We start from the raw sequence: 23,709 nt of genomic DNA, 5'->3' as shown, positions 1-23,709 counted from the left end.
AATAGCATGCAGATGGCTGGGTGTTAAGCAGAATCAGCAGCCTAACTTTCCAAACCATCAAGAGAAATTGTGCAAACCAGTCTTCCCAACTAACTAATTATTATCCTCACCACCCTTCTTTCCTTAACACAGGGGTCCTCAAGTGTCCTGGTGGGCCTTCCAAAGTGTCCTGAGCCTTGTCCGAAGCTCTGTGGCCATCCTGGCTCTTGGTCCCAACCAAGTTCAGCACTGTGGCACCTGGCTTATGGGACCAAGCTCATGGGACCAAATTCATAGGTTTGGTCATGTATTCATTATAAAAGAGACTATACTATATTGCCCCAGGCTAGAGCTTTATTTATATAGCCCTCAAACTGCACCCGATTGGCAACAATGTGACCAAAGACCACCCCAGCCACTGAAGCAGACACAAGTCATCAGCAGTGAGCTTAGGAACTGACTGGTTGCCTCCATGCTGGCCCCAGCCCATAGGTCTCACTAGGCTAGCTTCCTACATAAGCAGCAGTGCCTAAGCCAGACCCAGAAACCCCAGCAGAAGGAAAGACAAAGTAGTTCATAACTCTCTCAGCCCTCCTTCCCTATGATACATGTAGCCATCATCCATTCCTGTCATTCTCATTATAAAATGAGATAATATTGGTAGAACCTGGCACACAGCAGATGCTTCATAAATGCTTATTTTTTTCTTCCTTCCTTCCTCCCTCCCTTCCTTCCTCCCGCCCTTCCTTCCTCCCTCCCTTCCTTCCTCCCTTCTTCCCTTCCTTCCTGCCTTCCTCCTCCCTCCCTTCCATTTTTCCTTCCTTCCTCCCTCCCTCCCCCCTTCCCTTCCTCCTTCCCTCCCTTCCTTCCTCCCTCTGTCCCTTCCTTCCTTCCTTCCTCCCTCCCTTCCTTCCTTCTTTCCTTCCTTCCTTCCTCCATCACTTCCTTCCTTCTTTCCTTCCTTCCTCCCTCCCTCCCTTCCTTCCTTCCTTCCTCCCTCCCTCCCTTCCATCTTTCCTTCCTCCCTCTGTCCCTTCCTTCCTTCCTCCCTTCCTTCTTTCCTTCCTTCCTTCCTTCCTCCCTCCCTCCCTTTCATCTTTCCTTCCTCCCTCCCTCCCTTCCTTCCTCCCACCCTTCCTTCCTCCCTCCCTTCCTTCCTTCTTTCCTTCCTTCCTTCCTCCCTCCCTCCCTTCCATCTTTCCTTCCTTCCTCCCTCCCTTCCTCTCTCCTTCCCTCCCTCTTTCCCTTCCTCCTTCCCTCCCTTCCTTCCTCCCTTTCTCCCTTCTTTCCTTCCTCCCTCTCTTCCTTCCTTCTTTCCTTCCTTCCTTCCTCCCTCCCTCCCTTCCATCTTTCCTTCCTTCCTTCTTTCCTTCCTCCCTCCCTTCCTTCCTTCTTTCCTTCCTTCCTTCCATATTCCTTCCCTCCTTCCTTCCTTCCTTCCTTCCTTCCTTCCTTCCTTCCTTCCTTCCTTCCTTCCTTCCTTCCTTCTTTCCTCTCTTCATTCCCCATCCAATCCAGCCCACAACCAGAATTTCATCCTGTTCCCAAAGAACCCATGCCTACAGGCCTCCTGTCACAAGCTGGAGGTAACCCTCTTAGCGCGTTATGTGGATTGAACCAGAGAGAGCTCAAGGCTTGGACTGGGGAGACCTGGGCTGGATTCCTGCATCAGATACTGATCAGCTGGATGATCATAGAAGAGTCTCTTAGCCTCTCAAAGCCTCAGTTTCCTCATCTGTAAACTAGGGGTGATAATGCTTGCAGTATCCACCTCCCAGGACCATCACAAGGAAAGGATTCTGCAAACTTCAAGGTGCTTTATAACTGTGAGTAATTATTATAATTATTATTACTATATTGTCATTATATGCTGATTAAATATTGATTATCTAGCTCAATAGGACTTTCAAGCTGGAAGAGACCTTGTAGGTCCTTAAGTCTAAACTTCCCATTTCACAGATGAGGAAACTGGCTCTATGAGCTTGGGCCTGAGTTGGTTCTTGACTGGGTGGCCAGCCTTTCTCACCCTGGGCCTCCAACCCCTTTTAATAAGTACCCCATACTTTAAATAGCTGTCTTCCCCTCTCTGTCCCCTTGGCCCCTTCATGGCTCATACATACGGAATAAGTGTTAGGTATCTTCTTTGTGAGTTTGTTTTTATATTGGACAATAGCTTTCAGATGACGTAAGTTACCCTGGATCTGAAAAAGAGAGTGGGCATAGCAGAAATGTACAGGTAGATACTCAGAGCTTTGGAGTGCAAGAAAGTTAACATTATAAAACATGATGTCCCTGTTTTGCCTTGCCTAATGCACTTATCAGTCAGTCAACAACCATTGATTAAGTCCTAAAAACAGGTTACAAAGGAAAAAAAAAACAAAAGGGAGCTTACATTCTAATGGTGCAACATCCTCATCATTATCATCGCCCCAAAGCTGACATGTATATAAGTGTATTTTGCAAAGCCTTTATATGTATGATAATAATAATAGCTGACATTTATACAGCTCTTTAAGATTCATTATGTCATATAATCCTCCCAACAACCTGGGAAGGTGAATGTTATTATTATCCTTATTTTACAGGTGAGGAAGCTAAGGCAAATAGGGGTTAAGTGACTTGTCCAGGTTCGCTAAGCGAGTAAGTGTCTGAAACTGGATTTGAATTCAGGTCTTCTTGATTCCAGGTCCAGTTCTCTATTATTTAGCTGTCCTGTATGCACAGATTGTTATTCATCCACATATTAAAGGCAAGAATGTCCAAAGAAGACAGCGCTCTTGATTCCTAGGTTTAGCTTTTGTGCTTGCTCATATTCGAGTAGCAAGATGAAAGGTATCTTGGGTCCTCTCCAGTACTTCAAGGTGTCAGATCCACATAACTCTGCGGAGTTTCTTTGGCTAGATCTTAGTCCCCAAAGTAAATTGAGAGCACAGGATCTCCAATCAGAAAGAAGCAGGGAGCTATACGGAGTTTCTCACCCTAAGTCAGAGTGAGGAATATGACAGAGACCTTACTCTTGGTGATCAGGAAAGTCTGAAGACCCTAGTCATCTCAGATGGCTTGGGCTCTGTCTTCCCAATGCTTTGGTAACTTGAGTAAAGAATTTACTGGAGAGGAAATATTCTAGCCAAGGCTCTGAGAAACAAATTGTTTAGCCATGTCTGACTCTTTGTAAACTGATGGACCACAGTATGCCAGGCCCTTCTATCATCCACTATCTGCCAAAGTCTGTTCAAATTCATGTTCACTGTTTCCATGTCCGTATCTATCCACTTCATCCTCTGCTGTCCCCTCCCCCTTGTGCCTTCAATCTTTCCCAACATCAGAGTTTTTTTTTTCCCAATGAGTCCCATCTTCTCATTATGTGGCCAAAGTATTTAAAGTTCAGCTTCAGTGTTTGTCCTTCCAATGAATAGCCTGAATTAATTTCTTTAAGTATTGACTATTTCGATCTCCTTGCTGTCCAAGGGACTCTCAAAAGCCTTCTCCAGCATCACAATTCAAAATCTTCAATTTTGTGGCACTCAGCTTTCACTATAGTGCAACTTTCACTACCATATGTTACTACTGGAAAAACCATAGCTTTGATTCTACAGACTTTTGTTGACAAAGTAATGTCTCTGCTTTTTAGTATGCAATCCAGTCTGCCATACCTTTTCTTCCAAGGAGCAAGCGTCTTTTAATTTCATGGCTGCATTCACCACCTGCAGTAAGTTTTGATCCCAAGAATATAAAATCTGATACTGCTTCTGTTTCTTTTCTCTCTGTTTGCCAGGAAATAATTGAACCAATTGCCATGATTTTAGGTTGTTTTTTTTTAACATCAAACCTCAAGCCAAGCTTTTAGACTCTCCTTTTACCTTCTTCAAGAGGCTTCTTAATTCTTCTTCACTTTCTACCATCAGAGTGGTATTGTCTGCATGTCTAACATTATATTTCTCCTAGCAGCCTTAATTCTGGTTTTTGATTTGGATGTTTCTCTGGAACTCCTTTGCTTTCTCCATAATCTAGAGAATTTTGGCAATTTGGTCTCTAGTTCCTCTGCCTCTGAAAACCAGCCTATTCTGGTAATTCTTGGTTCACATACTGCTGCTGAAGCCTAGTTCATCGGATCTTAAGCATAACCTTGCTGGCGTATGAAGCCAATTGTTGGTAATCTGAACATTCCTTGGCATTGCCCTTTCTTTAGGATTGGGATATAAACTGATCTTTTCCAATCCAGTGACTATGGTTTTAAGTTTTCCAAATTTTCTGGCATACTGCATGCAGCACTCTAACAGCATCATCTTTTAGGATTTTAAATAGCTCAGCTGGAATTCCATCGCCTCCACTAGCCTTATTGTTAGCAAGGCTTCCTAAGGCACACTTGACTTCATTCTGCAGGGTGTCTGATTCTAGATCAATAACCACACCATGGTGGTTATCAGCGATACTAAAATCTTTCTTATATAGTTCTTTGTATTCTTGCTTCTCTTCTTAATCTCTTCTGCTTCAGTTAAATCCCTACCATTTTCGTCTTTTATCGTGCCCATTTTTGTATGAGGCATTCCCTTGTTATCTCTAATTTTCTTGAAGAGATCTCTTGTCTTTCCCATTATATTGTTTTCTTCTATTTCTTTGCATTATTCATTTATGAAAACCTTATCGCTCCTTGCTACTTTCTAGAATTCTGCATTCAGTTGGGTATATCTTTTCCTTTCTCCTTTGCCTTCCACTTTCCTTCTTTCCTCAGCTATTTGTAAACCCTCATCAGAAAGCCGTTTTGCTTTCTTGCTCTTCTTTTCCTTTGGAATGTTTGTTATTGTTGCCTCCTGTATGATATTTCAAGCGTCTGTCCATGGTTCTTCAGGCACTCTATCTACCAGATCCACTTTATATTCATAAAAGATGTTACTTATGTCACACCTATACAGTTTCTTCAATTTAAGTCTGAATTTTGCAATAAGAAGCTCATGATCTGAGCCACAGTCAGCTCCAGGTCTATGTCTGAATAGACCTTAACTGACTGAATAGATTGTCTCCACCTTTGACTGCAAAGTGTATAATCAATCTGATTTCAATATTAACCATCCGGTGACGTCCATGTGTAGAGTTGCCTTTTGGGCTGTTGAAGAAGATCATCTGCTATGACCAGTGAGTTATCTTGACAAAATGCTCCTAGTCTCTGCCCTGCTTCATTTTGTACTCCAAAGCCAAACTTGCCTATTATTCTAATTATCTTTAGATTTCCTAATATAGTATTCCAGTCCCCCTCATGATGAATGTGACATCTTTTTTTGGGGGGAGGGGGTGTTATTTCTAGACGATGTTGTATGTCTTTATAGAACTGATCAGCTTTGGCCTCTTCTGCCTCCGTGGTTGGAGCATAGACTTATATTACTGTGATACTGGATGGTTTGCCTTGGATTTGAAAAGATAACATTCTGTCATTTTTGAGATTATACTCCAGTACTGTTTTTCTCACTTTTTGTTGACTATGAGGGCTACTCCATTTCTTCTAAGGGATTCTTGCCCACAGCAGTATATGTAATGATCGCCTGGATTAAATTCACCCAATTCCCATCCATCTGAGTTCACCAACACCCAAGACTTCGATGTTTAATCTTTCCACCTCCTGTCTGACCAATGCAGTCTGCCTAAGCTTATAGATCTTACATTCCAGGTTCCTGTGCAATATTGATCTTTATAGCATCCGACTTTCCTTTTAGCACCAGACACATCCACAGCTGAGCTTCCTTTCTGCTTTGGCCCAGCCCCTTCACACCTTTGGGAGTTACTTGTAGCTGTCCCCTATTCTTCCTCAGTAGTGTGTTGGACCTCCTGACCTGAGGGGTTGAACTTCGGGTGTCTTATCTTTTATCATTTTAATATTGTCAGTGGGGTTTTCTTGGCAAAGATACTGCAGTGATTTGCCATGCCCTTTTCCAGTAGAACACCTTTTGCCAGAACTCTCCATTATGACCTGTCCATCTTGGGTAACCCTGCATGTTATAGCTCATGGTTTCATTGAACTACACAAGCCCCACCCCTACTACCTACCCCTGCCATGACAAGGTAGTGATCCAGAAAGAGGAGACAAATAGATGCCTCTCCTTGTAGGGAAAAACTGTTGCTGAGAATTTTTCCTTAGTCTGGATGACTGTGTGTGTTAGGATTTGGGGCTTTGCAGAGACTACCTGCTGTACCACCCATCTCTCCTCTATCAAAGACAACTGCAAAGACTTACATGCCCAACAGAGACTGCACACTGCAAGGAACAGCCAAGAAGCATCAGCATGATACCTTTCCCAGAAGTCAGCAGTAGCTCTGGAGTATCATTGGAATATCAGGAACCTGAGTAGCCCTTCTATCCTTATGTCCTGCCTACATAAGTTCCCAGTGTGAATGCCCTTCCATATGGCACCTTAGCCATATGGGTTGACTACTTATATCTATGTTCCCTTTGTATTTAGAATCTTCTGACCTCAAAGTAGCATTCTTATTACTAATGGCGTATGTATTTGTGGGAGTGTGCCCTAGGTTTATGGGCAAATGCTTTATTGTTACTTTTCTTTCAGCAACATTTCCTTAAATGTCTAGTTTAAATAAGACTCTTCTCAGGATGATACATCAACATGAGCTCTTGCACTACAGTTTGAGTAGGCATGGACCCACAGAGTAGTACCTTGAACTTGGACTAGCCTTGACAGGGAGATACACTTTTCAAGTTAAGGGGAGCTTCCAGATGCTATGACATTATTCCTTCTAATACTTTCTCATACAATATTGTATATTAAAATTATCTGTGTTGGTGTATCATCCTCCTAGTGGGTTATAAGCTCCATGAGAGAAGGCATCAAAACTCATCCAAATTTTTTTATTTTTTCTCAGTACCCAGTACAGATCTAACAGACACACAGTGATGCTGGACAAATATTTGCCATATTGTCTCTCCAACAAGAGACTGAGATCTCCTATCTAGATATTAAGACTCTCTTCCTACTCTCCCCCCTCACCACAATTCGTTCAGCACTGATCACTGGGATAAGTACATAGTAGACACTTGGTCAACACTGATTGAATAGATGGATGCCATGGAGAGGATGCATTGATCACATCATCTTGGACTCTGTTCCAGGAAGAGATCAGGAGCCTCAATTCCTAATTTTAGCAGGACGCACTTCCATATCTGGCTCCCTTCTCTGAGAAGGAGAAGGTTACCTTAAGGATTTTCTGAAGCTGCCAATCATCCTCCACCATTAAGATGTTAGCCTCGGAGTTGTCAGCAATGAACCGGCAGGTTTGGGAAGAGTTATGGGGGAAAATGCCCACACAAATGCCTCTGAAAGCAAAAAGAATGAGACATGAAAGGAACCTGAGAAGCCAGAGATTCCCCAAGTATTTATTTCCCAATTGCAGGATCACAGGAAGGGACCATAGAGGTCATCTAGTCCCATTCCCCTCATTTTACAAATGAGGAAACTAAGGCCCAGGGAAGAGAAGTAATTTGCCCAAGGTCATACAGATAGTTATCACTGGAGGCAGGATTTGAATCCAAGTCTTCTGCGGCCAGAGTTGTTGCTCCTTCTCTTCTCCCGGGATCAGAGAATGAAGGAACCTTAGAGAGCACCTATTCTGCCCTGTACCCTATCCCCTGTCCTCAATATGGCCAACAAGTGGTCCCTCCAGCTTCTCTTTGGGGATCTGTAGTGATGGAGAGCTCACTACCTTTTGAGGCAGCCCATTTCACTTTCAGATAGTTCTCATTATTAGGGAAGTTGTTCTTGTTTTTTTCTTATAAGCATTCAGTTAGTACAAGAAGAGAGCACTGGATCTGGAGTCAGGAAGGCCTGAGTTCAATTCTAGCCTCAAATGATTTAGTAGCTGTGTGACCCCAGGCAAGTCACTTAACCACTATCTGTCTCAGTTTCTTCATCTGCAAAATGGGAAATAGCATCTAACTTCCAGGGTTGTGGTGAGGACAAAATGAGATAATATTTGTAAAGTGTTTTGTAAACCTTAAAGCACAATATAGACGCTAGCTATTCTACCTAGTCAAAATAAGCCTCTCTGCAACACCTCCTCTCCTCCAGTGCTCCTAGTTCTGCTCTCTGGGGCCAAATAGTGCAAGTCTAATCTCCTGTCTCCATGATCACCATTCAATGCTTACCACTCATGCCCCTCTAAGTCTCTCCTCTAAGCTGACCGTCCCTAGTTCCTTCTACGACCTAATGTCCAGTCCTCTCTTCCTCCTGCTTATCCCCCACAGATCCTAACAGGACAGAGCCTAGGAGGAGTATGGCCGCTCACCTTTGACACGCTGCACATAGTAGGCACTTGATAAATGGTCGCTGAAATGAATTGGCAGCATTTCTTCTGACCCCAAGATAGCATATGCTTAGGGAAAGAGCTTGGCATTTGAGCTTGGATTCAGGGGCTCTAGATTCAGGCTGCTCCAAAGCTAAGGTAGAAAGCCAAGTCACCCTGGTCAGACCTGGTCCTTGGAAATGCCACCCTCTCTGCTGCTTGCCACTAAGAATCTGGGCTTCTCTAAAACTTTGCAGTTTACAAAGCACTTCACCCCCGATGACTCTTCAAGAAAAGGAATGAAAGTATTACTATCTCCATTTTACTGAGGAGGAGATAGGCCCAGAGAGGGGAAGACATTCGCCCAAAGTCACACAGCTAATAATTGTTGGTGTCAGGACTCAAATCCATGTTCCTTGGTTCCCAGTCCTGGGTTCTTTCCTACTGTACATTGCTGTCCTTCAATGAATATGCAGTCATCATGGATGCCTAGGCAACTGAAGACAGAGCCAAATCCGACTGATGCCTTAGAGGTCCAAGCTGGTTTTACTGTTACTAAAAGAAAACATTCAATCCCAACACCACCCACCTAGTATGATGGAAAAAGCACCTGGGAGAAAGGGAGACCAAGGTACAAGACCCATCTCTGCTACTTACTAGTGATGTGACCTTGGGCAAGTTAATTCACCTGTTGGGGTCTTGATTTTCCCATATGTAAAATAAAGGATTTGGACTAGATGACTTCTAAAGTCCTCCCCATTCCATCCCCAGCTCTAGTTCTGTGTGTGTGTGTGTGTGTGTGCGCGCGCGCGTGCGTGCGTGTGTGTGTGTGTCTGAGATTCTTGTCTCCATGACCCATGCTACAACCAGACAAAACATCCCTGAACTGACCCCATCTTCTTCCTTACCCGGCAAAAATGCTGGCAATGTCAGCAATGAACCACTCAACGCAATTAGAGCCCAGGATCCCCACACCATGAAAGCGTTCGAGGCCAAGCTGTGGAAACACAAAAATATTTCTACTCTTCTCAGGTGCCTGATTATGCAAGACCAGCACATGCTCCACTTGGGGAAATCAGAGTTGAGCTTTCTCCAGTAATGATGATGATAACACCACTAATATTTCAATACTACAGGGACCCATAATTTCACCAGTGTGGGGGCTCTTTCCACAGGTCCCAAGCCAATGGGAGGCCATATGGCAATGCGGGGATACAAAGAAAAGCAAAAGATAGTCCCTGCTCTCAAGAAGCTCACAGTCTAATGGGAGAGATAACATGTAAACAAATATGTCCAAACAAGCTGTAGATGGGATAAATTGGAGATCATCTCCAGAGGAAAGGTGGTAGAATTAAGGGTGATTGGGCAAGGCTTCCCTAGGATTGTCAAGCTTATAGTGTAAGCCTTGCCAGCCTGGGAAGCTCTGTCATGGCAGAAGCTCAGTTGAAATAGCCTCCCAGAGAACTGGGTCCCATCCGTGCCCCAGTGAAGTATCTGGCAAAGACTTGAATGAAGGGTTTACAACCACAGCGATGATGTGGATGGGGATGATAATGAATGGGAAGCATAGGAGGAAGTGAGAGCCCTGCTAACCTCTGCCCTGGTCAGACCACATCTTGGAGTATAAGGTCTACCTGCCATGTTTCAGGAAGGCCAACCAGAGTGATGGAAAGCCTCAAGACCTCTGGCTCTGCCATTACCTATGTGATCTTGGATAAGTCATTTAACTTGTCCATTGGTAAATTGTTTTGAGTCTGAATTTGAGTCTGGGCTTTGAATTCCTCAAAGGAAGTTGACTTCTAAAGACCTTTCCATATCTAAATTCTATGTTCCTATGTGAGGACTGGTTAAAGGAACTAGGGATTTGTACTCTAGAGAATAGAAGACTTAGGGAGGACATGAGAGTTGTTTTCAAGCCATCAAAGGACTGATATATGGAGGAAGGATAAGACTGGTCCTATTTTGCTTCAGAGGAAAAGGACTGGGAACAATGAATGGAAATTGACAAGAGATGGATTAGGCTCAACAAAAGGGAAAACACTCTTATGAGGAAAGCCATCCAAAGGCAGAACGAGTTGCTGAAGGAGAGTGGGTTTCCCTTAGCCAGAGGGCTGCAGGCAAAGGCTGGATAACCAGTGGTGCAAGATGTTCTGAAGGGGATTCTTGCTCAATCAATCAATCATGCTCAGGCATAATTTGGACCAAGTGGCCCCTGAGCTCTCTTCCAGATCTAGGGGTCTACATGAAGGGTGCGATGGAAAGGGTTAGATGTCCTCTGGGGAGTTGCAGTGAAATCCCGGCTCTGCTGGGACCCACGAATCACTTCCTCTCAGCAGGCGTCAGGCCCCTCATCTGTAAAATGAGGGGGTTGGACTAGATGTTCCCTATGAGCCCTTCCTATTCTGACAATCTGGTTTTCATTCTCACTAGATAACTGAAATTTATTATCACAATTGTAATCGATTGGGTATCATCTCAACTAAGAAGCATTCCACTTGCTCCTTGGTTAAAAGTCTCACCCTCTGCCCCCAGGTTCAGCCCTGTCCCTTCCCTCCCCTCTCACGCTGCCCACTTGGAGAAGCTAAGATTTAGAGCTGGAAGGGACCTTAGAAATCATCTTCTTTGATTCTCATTTTACATGTAACATTCTGTTACAGTAATGCACACAAATGGGGAAAGTGAGACTCAAACAGGTTACTTGTTGCTTCTTCATATCACACAGGTAGGAGAGGCAGGATTTGAACGTAGGTCCTCTAAGGATGATGATTAACTCTTAATCCTTGGTAATCTTTTTATTTGCCGCTAATTGACTCCCTTTCACACAGAGTACCCTCCCTTTCTCCTCAAGCCCCAAGTGCCACCTGAGCCAGGGTGCAATGGATACAGTACTGAGCCTAGAATCAGGAAGACCTGAGTGTTCAAATCTAGCCTCAGACACTTACTAGCTGTGTGACACTGGGCAACTCACTTAATCTCTGCCTGTCTCAGTTTTTTCAACTGTAAAATGCTGTTCCCTTTTCTTCCTTCCCCTTCCTTTACCTTCCCTCTCTTCAGCAGATGTATTTACCTACAACTTTACTGAGAAAATCAAGGCCTCCTGTGTTCAACTTTGCAATTCTCCTCCCCTACAGCTCAAAACCTCAGTAGCTCCACCCATCCCTTCCTTTTTTGCTCCAGTCCACATCAGTTTGTTACGAGTATGTCCCCCCAAATGTATACATGTATATTCATTGATGTGTAAATGATATACATGTACTAACATGTTATTTACATTGTAAAGCATGCATAATAGACATTTAAAAGGATGAGATAAAAATCAAATCAATATATTTAAAATAATCATTTTTACATAATAGCACAAAAAACCTTTTTGGTCTTGCTAAAATTATGGTAAAATTAAGAAAAAATCATTGTTAAATTATAGCAAAATGATTAAATGTTTCCTTACGTGTTCAATTCTTGGCTTAACATTGCTAAGTGGAGTAGGGGACAGCATCGCTCTGCCTGCCTCAGACTGTAAACTGTAAAATTTAGCACAGTGACTGGCACATAGTAGGCACTTAATAAATATTTGTACCCTTTCATCTCCCACTCCTCCCTTTGTGAAACAGCAATTCAAAGGTCTGGTTCTAAGTTGAATTTAGTTCAAAAAGAGATCCTAAAGAGAAACAAGAATCCAAACAAAAGAAGTACATTATGGGTTGTGCTTAGTAAATCACGATATTCTTGTTTCAATCACAGCTACCAATTATGGAAAGATTTTTTTAAATTGAAATCCAGCCAGTAAATTTCTATCTTCACTGATATTAACTGGTTTTTCTTATATATTAATTAGAAGGTGTTGCATTTTTCTATTTTTAAGAAATGGGTTCAAAGCCTGCTGAGACTCTTTGGTTAGAGGTTTTTGAACAGGTCGGAAAAGTCTATTTCCAAGTTTTAAAGTGTTCAGATGTGGATGTTTTTGTAGGTGTTTTCAGCAACAAAACTTTGTTTTTAAGTGTCTTGGTAATCACTCATACTTTAATTAGTTAATACTTCAAGGCACAAAATAACTCTTAGGGCAAGGTTTACCTTTTTAAAAAAATTTATTTTCAATTTATTATTTATTTATTTCAAACATGCTTTTCTTTTCCAATTCTGAGTTCCAAATTCTCTCCCTCCATCCATGTCCTCCCCCACCCACTGAGAAGGCAAGCAATATGATATCAATTATACTTGTGAAATCATATAAAACATATTTCCATATTAGTCATATTTTTTTTAAAAAGCAAGAAAAATAAAGTCGAAAATTATACTTCAACTTGCACTCAGAATTCATCAGTTCTCTCTCTGGAGATAGATTATATATATATAGATATATATACACACACACACATAGATGTGTGTGTATATATATATATATATATATATATATATATATGTATGTATGTATATACAGACACACTTTTTTTTTATCATGAGTCCTTTGGAATTGTCTTGTATCATTGTATTGATCAGAGTAGCCAAGTCTTTCGCAGTTTATCATCATTACAACATTGCTGTTACCGTACACAATGATTTCCCGGCTCTCATTTCATTTTGCGTCAATTCATATAAGTCTTGCCATGTTTTTCCCTCATCATTTTTATAGCACAATAGTATTCCATTACAATCATACACTACAACTTCTTCAACCGTTCCCCAGTTGACAAGCATTCTCCTTCTTTGCCACCACGAGAAGAGCTACTGTGGATATCTTTGTACATATAGGTCTTTTTCATTTTTCTTGGATCTCTTTGAGATACAGACTTAGTAGTGGTATTGCTGGGCCAAAGGATATGCATAGTTTTACTTATACATGCATTTATGTATAGCACAGTTTGCTATTTTTAGAGTATGCCTTTTGGGCCCAGTTTCAAATTGTTCTCCAGAATGGTTGGACTAATTCAGTACTCCACCAGCAATTCATTGGTGTACCTTTTTTTTTACCCCTTATTCCCTCCAGCATTTGTCATTTCTGATGAGTATGAGGTGGTACCTCAGAGTTTTTTTAATTTGCATTTCTCTAATCAATAATGATTTAGAGCATTTTCTCATATGATTATCAATAGCTTTGATTTCTTCTTCTAAAAGCTGCCTGTTTATATCCTTTGACCATTTATCAGTTGGGGAATGACTCTTAGTTTTGTAAATTTGACTCAGTTCTATGTTCAGTAAATATTTGAGAACTGGGAGCAAATCAGAGAAACTTGCTGTAAATTTTTTTGTTATTGTTTCATTGTCTATCATACCTTTTAGCAAAATGTAGTTTCCCTGATTGTCTCTTTTATTGTTTTTGTTTTTGCTTTGCCTAAGATCATGATTGCTACCTCTGCCTTTTTTTTTAACTTCAGCTGAATCATACTAGATTCTGCTTCAGTTCTTTATTCAAATTTCGTGTTTGTCTTTCCGTTTCAAGTGTGTCTCTTGTTGACAACATATCGTTGGACTCTGGTTTCTAATCCATTCTGCTTCTGCTTCCATTTTATGGGTGAGGTCATCCCATTTCATCTTATTTTGCTTCTAACCACTGTCTCCCTGATTCTGTCCTCCCTTTTATCATCTCCCCCCTTTCTCTTCTCCTCTCCCCCTCTTATTTCCTTTTTGGGTAAATTACATTTCTACATACAATTGAATGTGTGTGTGTGTGTGTGTGTGTGTGTGTGTGTGTATTCTTACTTCTTTGAACCAATTCTGATGAAAGTGATGTTCAAGCATTGCCCACCCACCTCCATTTTCATCTCAATTGTAAAAGCTCTTCTTTGTGCTTCTTTAATGTGAGAAAAGTTTCCCCATTCTACCTCTCCCTTCCCCCTTCTCCCACCGCATTCCTCTTTTTCACCTCTTTATTTTTTGAGGGAGATCATTCCAACATAATCCACTCACATCTATGCCTCTGTCTATGTAGGCTACTTTTAACTGCCTTAATAATGGTATTGTTCTTAGCCCTAATAATGATATAGTTATATGTATCATCTTCCCATAGGAATGTAAACAGTTTAACTCTATTAAGTCTCTTAGGAGTGCTCTTTCATGTTTACCTTTTTGTGCTTCTCTTGAGTCTTCTGTTTGAATGTCAAATTTTCTATTCAGTTCCTGTCTTTTCATCAGGAATGCTTGAAAGTCCTCAATTTCATTAAATATACATTTTTCCCCTGAAGGATTACTTAGTCTTGCCGGGTAGATGATTAGTTGTAATCCTAGCTCCTCTGTCTTCCTTTAACGTGGAAGCCATTAAATCTTGTATGATCTCGACTGTAACTCTACAATATTTGAATTATTTCTTTCTGGTTGCTTGAAGTATTTTCTTTTCAACTGGGGAAGCTCTGGAATTTGGGTACAATATTCCTGGCATTTTCATTTTGGTGTCTCATTCAGGGGGTGATGGGTGGATTATTTCCATTTCTGTTTTACCCTCTGGATTTAAGATATCGGGGAAGATTTTCTTGATGATTTCTTGAAATATATGTCTTGGCTCTGTTTTTGATCATGGCTTTCAGGTAATCTAATAATTCTTAAGTTTTCTCTATCTATTTTTCTGGGTCAATTCTTTTTCCAATAAGATATTCCACGTTTTCTTCTATTTTTTCATTCTTTTAACTTTGTTTTATTGTTTCTTGAGGTCTCATGGAATCATTAGCTTCCACTTGCTCGATTCTAATTTTTAAGGAATTCTTTTCTTCAGTGAACTTTTGTACCTCTTTTACATTAAGCCAATTCTGTTTTTAAGGTACTATTTGCTTCAGTATTTTTGGTACTTCTGCTGCCAAGCTTTTAGTTCTCTTTTTATACTTTTCTTGCATCTCATTTTTTTCTGAATCTTTTCTCTATCATTCACCTTTTTCTTTAACTCTTTCAGGCATTCCTGTTGGGCTTTGGCCCAGTAAGCATTTTTTTCTTTGAGGCTTTGCTTGTAGCTATTTTCCTGTTGTTGTCTTTTTGCGAGTTTATATCTTGATTTTCCCTATCACAGTATTAGCTTTTTATGGTCATATTCTTTTTTGTTGTTGTTGTTGTTTGCTCATTTTCCTAGACTATTTCTTGACTTTGAACTTTATGTTAAAGTTGGGTTCTGCTCACCTGGGGATGGGGAGGTACTTCAGGATTTATCATTCTGCTGTTTTCAGAGCTAGTTCTGGAGGTCGGCAAGTTTTTGGTCCTTCTAAGGTGGTGTGATCCTGGCAGAGGTGTGATTAGTGCTCTCCTGTCCTACACTCTGGTCTTTACCCAAGAGGGTCCACTACGACCACAAATGTTAGCACTCCTTTTTGCTTTGCAACTGTGACCAGGGCCCCTGTTCTCTTGTAACCAGTGCTCCTCTCTGCCCTAGAACTGCAGCTCAGAATTGTTTATAGGCAATAGGAGTTACCAATCAGTGCCAAGTGCCTGCAAAGGGTCCCCTGTAATCTCTTCTGACCAGTTGCCTGACCCCCTTACCATCTCTTGGCTAAGAGCTCTCAAAGATGCTGCTGGAACAGCTGCTATTGCCACCACAGTAGGTGTGGGCTCTGGACAGGACTCCATCCCAATGATATAGTCTTCTCACCCCAACTCTTTGTTGGCTTTGCCAATCCAAAATTTGATTTGAGATGTTATTTTAAATTTTGGGCGGGGGATGTTGGGAGAATATAGTTGGGTAGCTGTCCCTAATCTACCATCTTGCCTCTGCCCTTCAAGGTTCATTCTTTTTTAAAAAAATAATTTTTATTCACTTAACAAGCATTCATTTTCTCTTCCCTCACCTTTCTCTCCCATTGGAGAAAAAAAAAATCAAAACTCGTGGGACAAACATGTATAGTCCAGCAAAATAAATTTCTGCATAGTCCACATCCAAAAATGTATATTTCGTTCTGCATCTTGAGTCTCTCCACTTTCTGTCAGGAGCTGGGCAACACTCTTCAGCATCATCCTCTGGAATCATAGCTGGTTATTGTTTTAATCAGTTTTTAAGTCTTTCAAAACTGCTTCTTTTTAGAATGTTGTTGTGATAGTGTAAGTTGTTCTCCTGTTTCTGCTCATTTCACTCTTGGGCAAGGTTGATCCTCCATAAGTAGGTGTGTGCAAATCCGAATTTCAAATAATCTTCTTGACAATTTCAATATGGAGAACGAGGGGGAAGATTGATCAGCTCAGGCTAGATTGTTGTTGTGTTTACTTCTATAGTGGCTGTTGAAGAGATAGAAGAGGGAGCAGGAAGGTCTTCAGGTCTGCCATACTCTTTTTCTTTGCTCAGGCGTGTTGTATCGACAATCCTGTCAAATCTGGGTTTCTTTGCAGGATTCCTTTTAATCCAACATGTCCATTTGGAGAGAGTTAGTTAAGTTCAACAGGGTATATACACCCCACTTTGGAGACCACTACACCATAACATGCCATCTCTCAGGTTTCCCCATTCTTTGCATTGACCCAGCATGTGCTATTTTGTTCTATATCTCCTATATCTATCTATGTCTCAAGCTATTGTCCTATATCTCCTTCTCCTGCCTCTAACTGCTAACTGTATTTTTTAAAATTTAATTTATTTAATATATTTAGTTTTCAGCATTGATTTTCACAAGAGTTTGAATTACAAATTTTCTCCCCATTTCTACCCTCCCCCCACTCCAAGATGGCATATATTCTGGTTGCCCTGTTCCCCAGTCAGCCCTCCCTTCTGTCACCCCACTCCCCTCCCATCCCCTTTTCCCTTCCTTTCTTGTAGAGCAAGATAAATTTCTATGCCCCATTGCCTGTGTATCTTATTTTCTAGTTGCATACAAAATCTTTTTTTTTTGTTTTTGAACATCTGTTTTTAAAACTTTGAGTTCCAAATTCTCTCCCCTCTTCCCTTCCCACCCACCCACCCTAAGAAGTCAAGCAATTCAACATAGGCCACATGCATATCATTATGTATAACCCTTCCACAATACTCATGTTGTGAAAGACTAACTATATTTTGCTTCTTCCTAACCTATCCTCCTTTATCCAATTTTCTCCCTTGACCCTGTCCCTTTTTGAAAGTGTTTGTTTTTGATTACCTCCTCCCCCAACTGCCCCCCCTTCTATCATCCTCCCTTCTTTCCTTTGGGGTAAGATACCCAATTGAGTGTGTATGGTATTCCCTCCTCAGGTCAAATTTGATGAGAGCAAGATTCACTTATTCCCCCTCACCTGCCTTCTCTTCTCTTCGTACAGGACTACTTTTTCTTGCCACTTTTATGCAAGATAATTTACCCCATTCTATCTCTCCCTATCTCCCTCTCTCAATGTATTCCTCTCTCATCCCTTAATTTCATTTTATTTCTTTTAGATATCTTCCCTTCATCTTCAACTCACCCTGTGCCCTCTCTCTCTCTCTCTCTCTCTCTCTCTCTCTCTATATATATATATATATATATATATATATATATATATACACATACATATATACACACATAGATACACACATATACATATATATACATACACACATATATGTATATATATATATGCATATTCCCTTCAGCTACCCTAATACTGAGATCTAATGAATCATACACATCATCTTTCCACGTAGGAATGTAAACAAAACAGTTCAAATTTGGTAAGTCCCTTGCTATTTCTTTTTCTTATTCTTTTCCTTGTTTACATTTTCATGCTTCTCTTGATTCTTGGGTTTGAAAGTCAAATTTTCTATTCAGCTCTGGTCTTTTCACTGAGAAAGCTTGAAAGTCCTCTATTTTATTGAAAATCCATATTTTGCCTTGGAGCATGATACTCAGTTTTGCTGGGTAGGTGATTCTTGGTTTTAATCCTAGCTCCATTGACCTCCGGAATATCGTATTCCAAGCTCTTCGATCCCTTAATGTAGAAGCTGCTAGATCTTGGATTATTCTGATTGTGTTTCCACAATACTCAAATTGTTTCTTTCTGGCTGCTTTCAATATTTTTTCCTTGATCTGGGAGCTCTGGAATTTGGTGACAATATTCCTAGGAGATTTCTTTTTGGGATATATTTGAGGAGATCAATGGATTCTTTCAATTTCTATTTTGCCCTGTGGCTCTAGAATATCAGGGCAGTTCTCCTTGATGATTTCTTGAAAGATGATATCTAGGCTCTTTTTTTGATCATGGCTTCCTGGTAGTCCAATAATTTTTAAATTATCTCTCCTGGATCTATTTTCCAGGTCAGTGGTTTTTCCAATGAGATATTTGACATTGTCTTCCACTTTTTCATTCCTTTGGTTCTGTTTTATAATATCTTGATTTCTCATCAAGTCACTAGCTTCCACTTGCTCCAATCTAATTTTTAAGGTAGTATTTTCTTCAGTGGTCTTTTGGACCTCCTTTTCCATTTGGCTAATTCTGCCTTTCAAGGCATTCTTCTCCTCATTGGCTTTTTGGAGCTCTTTTGCCATTTGACTTAGTCTGTTTTTTAAGGGGTTGTTTTCTTCATATATTTTTCAGTATTTTTGGGGGTCTCCTTTAGCAAGTCATTGACTTGTTTTTCATGGTTTTCTTGTGTCCTTCTCATTTGTCTTCCCAATTTTTCCTCTACTTCTCTAACTTGCTTTTCCAAATCCTTTTTGAGCTCTTCCATGGCCTGAGACCAGTTCATGTTTTTCTTGGAGGCTTTTGTTGTAGGTCTTTGACTTTGTTGACTTCTTCTGGCTGTATGTTTTGGTCTTCTTTGTCACCAAAGAAAGATTCCAAAGTCTGAGACTGACTCTGGGTGCGTTTTCGGTGCCTGGCCATGTTCCCAGCCAACTTACTTGACCCTTGAGTTTTTTGTCAGGGTATGACTGCTTGTAGAGTGAAGAGTACTACGTTCCAAGCTTGGGGGGATGCGCTGTTGATTTCAGAGCTATTACAGCCAGCTCTGCCACCCCAGCACTCCTCCTTCCCCAAGAACCCCCAACCCGGACTGGACTTAGATCTTCAGCAGGCTCTGCACTCCTGCTCCGATATGCCACTTAATTCCTCCCACCAGGTGGGCCTGGGGCTGGAAGCAACTGCAGCTGTAGTTCTGTAGCTGCCCCACCTCCGCTGCCCCCAGGGCGGTGGCTGAATTGTGAACTCCTTCCACTCCCCTCAGCTTTTCCCACTAACCTTCTCTGTTGTCTTTGGTGTTTGTAGGTTGAGAAGTCTGGTAACTGCCACAGCTCACTGATTCAGGGCGCTAGGACCCACTCCGCCTGGCTCCTGGTCTGGTTGGTCTGCGCTGCCCACACTGGGCTCTGCTCCGCTCCCAGTTCTGTGTGTGAAAGACTTCACCCAGCAACCATCCAGGCTGTCCTGGGCTGGAGCCCTGCTTCCCTCTGCTATTTTGTGGGTTCTGCAGTTCTAGAATTGGCTCAGAGCCATTTTTTATAGGTTTTGGGAGGGACTTGGCAGGGAGCTCATGCTAGTCCCTGCTTTCCAGCCTCCGTCTTGGCTCCACCCCCCTGCTAACTGTATTTTTAAAAAAGTAATCTGCAATGGCTGCCTCCATTGCCTCTCTTTCCACTTATTCCTCAACCCATACAACCTGACTGCTAACTCCATCCCTTTACTGAAATTACTTTATTAAAGACCACTAATCATGGCCTCTTGAGAACCTGAGTGACTGGAAGGAGGGTAGTGCCCTCAATAGGAATAGAGGAATTTGGGGGAAGGATAGGTTTTGGGGGGAAAATATGAGTTTGGTTGGATAATAGAGTTTAACATATCTATAAGATATGCAGATAAAGGATTATAGCATAACCCAGATAAATTCTAAGCATCTTTATCTCAACTCTCAAGCCTACTAACCAGTCAGGTTCTCAGGGCCTGACTACATCTACTTAAAATGTTTCTAGGGGTGACTCTGAAGGGTCAGTGATAATTCTCTGATGTCATTGGCTTGAGCCCCTATCAGTATGCTTCCCCCCTAGATTATCATTCCATTAGCTAGTCTCAAGTAGCTTTTAGAAAGCAGTAAGGTGGTACAATAAAAACTGATACAAAGCATCCTCCCTAAAAGTCTATGACACACCCTCCTGCTAGCACATAGAGGGTCCACGAGGAAGTAGCCTCAAGCTCAGAGAGCACATATAGCAAAGGGCTAACTCCCAGCTTCTAGACACTGGAAGTCCTTTTCTCCCATTTATAGGGACATTCCCCCCAAGGCATGATGTAGTCTTTTTTGGGGGTTCTTTATAGAGCCTTAAGTTCAGTCTATCCTTGATTCAATGATGTGGCCATTGTTGGACAATGATTCCAGCTGATCTGGGGGCATCATTTAAGACAATGACGAGAAAATTGAAAGTCCAACACCATCTGATCCTTTGAAGTTAGAAAATCCTCCTCTGATCATAGATGGGGGTTGGGGCAGAAGAGGTGAGAGAAGACCTGATTGAGGCTAAAGCCAAGGCCTCTTCTTTTCCTTCAGGAGGTTCTTTCAGGGAAGGGTAAGGCTAGAACTCCATACACACTCCAGTTCCCAAAATTTCTCCATTCTAACTTGATGCTTTTATGTAAGACCCGGAGGGTATAATTAACCCATTTTCTCACCCTCACCACCAGCAGTACCATCCCAACCAACTGGAACAGATATCTTGTCTGGAATTATTTCATTTCATCAAAATGTTTTCAAAAACTTTTCCCACTTATTCAAAGGTCTTTGGATTGATGTGGTGACTGAGACGCAGTTCTCCCGCAGTTAAGGTCTAAAATGGGATGGAGGATTTCAATCCCACCCTTACAATAGGAGCCATAGATTGAGTTAGAATAAGCAAAAGTGCTTTAAGGTTTGCAAAGCACTCTACAAATATATCTCATTTGATCCTCTCACCTATCCAGAGAGGTAGGTGCTATCATTCTCTCCATTTTACAGTTGAAGAAACTGAGGCAGACAATGGTTAAGTGATTTGCCCAGGGTCACGCAGCTACTAACTGCCAAAGTCTAGATTCAAACTCAGATCTTCCTGACTCCAAGCCCAGGGCTCTATCCACTATGCCGCTTAACTCATTCATATCTAGCAAACGCTCTGGGCTCACTCTCTCAACTCCTTCTCAGACTAGCTGTAGATAAAGGTCCATTTTTTTTATTTTCAGTTTTTGGCAATCAGGGTTAAGTGATTTGCCCAGGGTCACACAGCCAGCAAGGATCTGAGGGTTCATTCTTTAGTGTGAGCACTGCGCCTCTGCCTATTTCTAATCCCTCGGTAAGTGGGCTTCTGGGTGTGCTTTATAGAGGAGCCCTTCTCCACAAATATAGATGAGGACACTGAGATCTAGAGAGGATAATCGATGTGTCCAGAGGCATACAACAAGTATTAGAGGTAGAATTTGAACTCCGTTCCTCTGAGCCCCAAATCCAGCATATGTCCCGAAGTCAGTTGGTAATTCCCATAGTCTGGTTCTTAATTACTTTTCTGGCCACATTTCATGTGAATCTACTCCAGACAGACTGGACTTTTCACTGCTCCCCAAACCTGAGAGGCACCCTCCTATTTCTCTGTGTTCAGGCAGTCCATTCGCCAGGCCAGGAACTGCCTCCCTCCTTTCCACCAGTCAAAATTCTCCTCTTCCTCACAGGCTCAGTTCAAGTGCCACTCCCTCCTTGAAGTCTTTCCTGATTCCCCTCAGGCTGAAGGTGCCCTCCCTCCACCACATCACCTCATATTTCCCAAAACACTCTGTTTGGATCACGCCTTTACCCCCATCACAGTATGCCTCATGTTATACTTCTCAGCCTATGGTGAATTCTTCCTCTGCCCTCTAGGAGGCCGTCAGCAACCTAAGAGCAAGGGGGTGGGGGTGCAATTTGTGTGTGTGTGTGTGTGTGTGTGTGTGTGTGTGTGTGTGTGTGTGTTTGTAGCCTTGTACTTGGCCTGATATTTTACATGGCTCATTTTGGTACATATTAAGTGTTTGTTTGAAAGCAAGTCAAGGCAAAAGGGAAGGCAAAGAAGAAGGGAAGGGAAGGGAAGAGAAGGGGAGGGGAGGGAAGAAAACGGTGCCCCATCAGTCTCAAGACAAGTCTTAAGTCTAGAGACACACCCTGAGCCCCTTTGTGAAGCCTTTCAAGCTAAGTAAGGCCAGAACTTGTACCCCACTGTCACAGACTTCTAAAGTCCTGGATCCCTACCATGCCTCAATGTGATATCAGAGGATTCATTAACTCATTCATCAGAGGGTTCATTAATCCAAATTTAGGTTAAGTAAAATAAGGGTAACTTCAAAAAAATATAATACACTTAGAGTGTCCTAAGAGATTTCCTAATCTTTCATGAATCCTGGCCCAAGATCATGAACTTAGAGCAAGATGAACCTCAGAGGTCATTCAAGAGCCATTCTTGCCCTGGATCCTAGCCATGCTTATAGGGTCTACAGAAACTGTGGGTTCAGGATGTCCCCCAGCCTGCTAAGTGGGCTTTGCCATCTACATGGACAAGGTGAGATACAGTAAGTCTCTTAGAGAGGGTTCTAAACTGGGGGCCTGGAGACCTGTGGACTAACTGTATGACTTTAGGTAATTTATGCCCTCCCCGCCCTCCAGCCACTTAGGGCCTTCATTTTCTCTTCTGTAAAAATAAAGGGGTTAGATTACTAGATGACCTCCAAAGACCCTTCCAGCCCAGACATTCTAGGGCCTATGTTCATAGAATTATAGAACTGAAGGCAGAAAGAACCCTTAGATATCCTTCCTTTTATAGATGACAAAAATCAGTCCTAGAGAGAGGAGATGGCTTGTCTGAAGGTCCCTTAAGTAGTGACCACCAAAGCCCATGTTCTCTGACTCCAAATTCATTTATTTATTTCAAGATCATTCCTAGCACTGACATTCTATGTTCTAAGTTCCCTCCCAGATCTGACATTCTAAGGGCCCCTTTAGTACCACATTTTCAGAAGTCTGTGATCCTTGCTGTGGCTTGGGTGCTAATCAAAGGCTAATGAGCCACATTTGTGGTGACAAAGAACATGGTAGCACATTACCTTGAGGAAGGATTTTGCCGCCTTCCGACACAACTCATAATACTCGATATACGTTAAGGTATCCCATGAATTCGCTTTCCTCGTCCCCACAGCGATCAAGTCAGGATACTTGGTGGCCGTTTCAAGCATCAGCTCATGAATAGTTAACGGATGCAGATTCTTCTCGGGTTTCTTGTCCTTCCTCAGGATAACTTCTCCGTTCAGCTGAGAAGTGAAGAAACCGATGGTATCTGTGAATAGAGTCAGCAGGTTGAGGCATATCGCAGCATAGTGGTTTGGTTGCTGAACTTGGAGTCAGAAAGATCTGGGTTTGAATGCCGTCTCTGGCTACTAGTCATTGCGTGACCTCTCTGAGCCTTGCATTTACCCAACAGGGTGGTTGTAAGGCTCAAAACAGATAATATATATAAAGCACAATGTCTGCTTAAACTATCTTAAAACACCCTATACATGCTAGCTATGAGGTGTGGGGTCTCACTCACCACCTCCTGGGATTCTTGTCCTCAGTCA

General features: G+C 42.0%; 1 protein-coding gene across 1 annotated transcript in view; it reads right to left on the bottom strand.

Moving 5' to 3' along the window:
- Window positions 1-23,709, bottom strand: part of LOC118850850 (long-chain-fatty-acid--CoA ligase ACSBG2-like) — a 64,046-nt gene that overhangs the window by 34,416 nt on the left and 5,921 nt on the right. The window contains exons 2-5 of the mRNA XM_036760498.1: window positions 23,200-23,429; window positions 9,174-9,262; window positions 7,180-7,300; window positions 2,100-2,180 (exon numbers count right to left, since the gene is read on the bottom strand). Of these exons, the coding sequence (XP_036616393.1) occupies window positions 2,100-2,180; window positions 7,180-7,300; window positions 9,174-9,262; window positions 23,200-23,429 (521 nt within the window). The remainder of the gene's footprint in view (window positions 1-2,099; window positions 2,181-7,179; window positions 7,301-9,173; window positions 9,263-23,199; window positions 23,430-23,709) is intronic.

The sequence above is a fragment of the Trichosurus vulpecula genome, chromosome 1, assembly GCF_011100635.1.
Source record: "Trichosurus vulpecula isolate mTriVul1 chromosome 1, mTriVul1.pri, whole genome shotgun sequence".
In the NCBI taxonomy this organism is placed as follows: Eukaryota; Metazoa; Chordata; class Mammalia; order Diprotodontia; family Phalangeridae; genus Trichosurus; species Trichosurus vulpecula.
The sequence above is the reverse complement of the archived record's forward strand: the minus strand, read 5'-3'. Positions and strand labels throughout refer to the sequence as shown.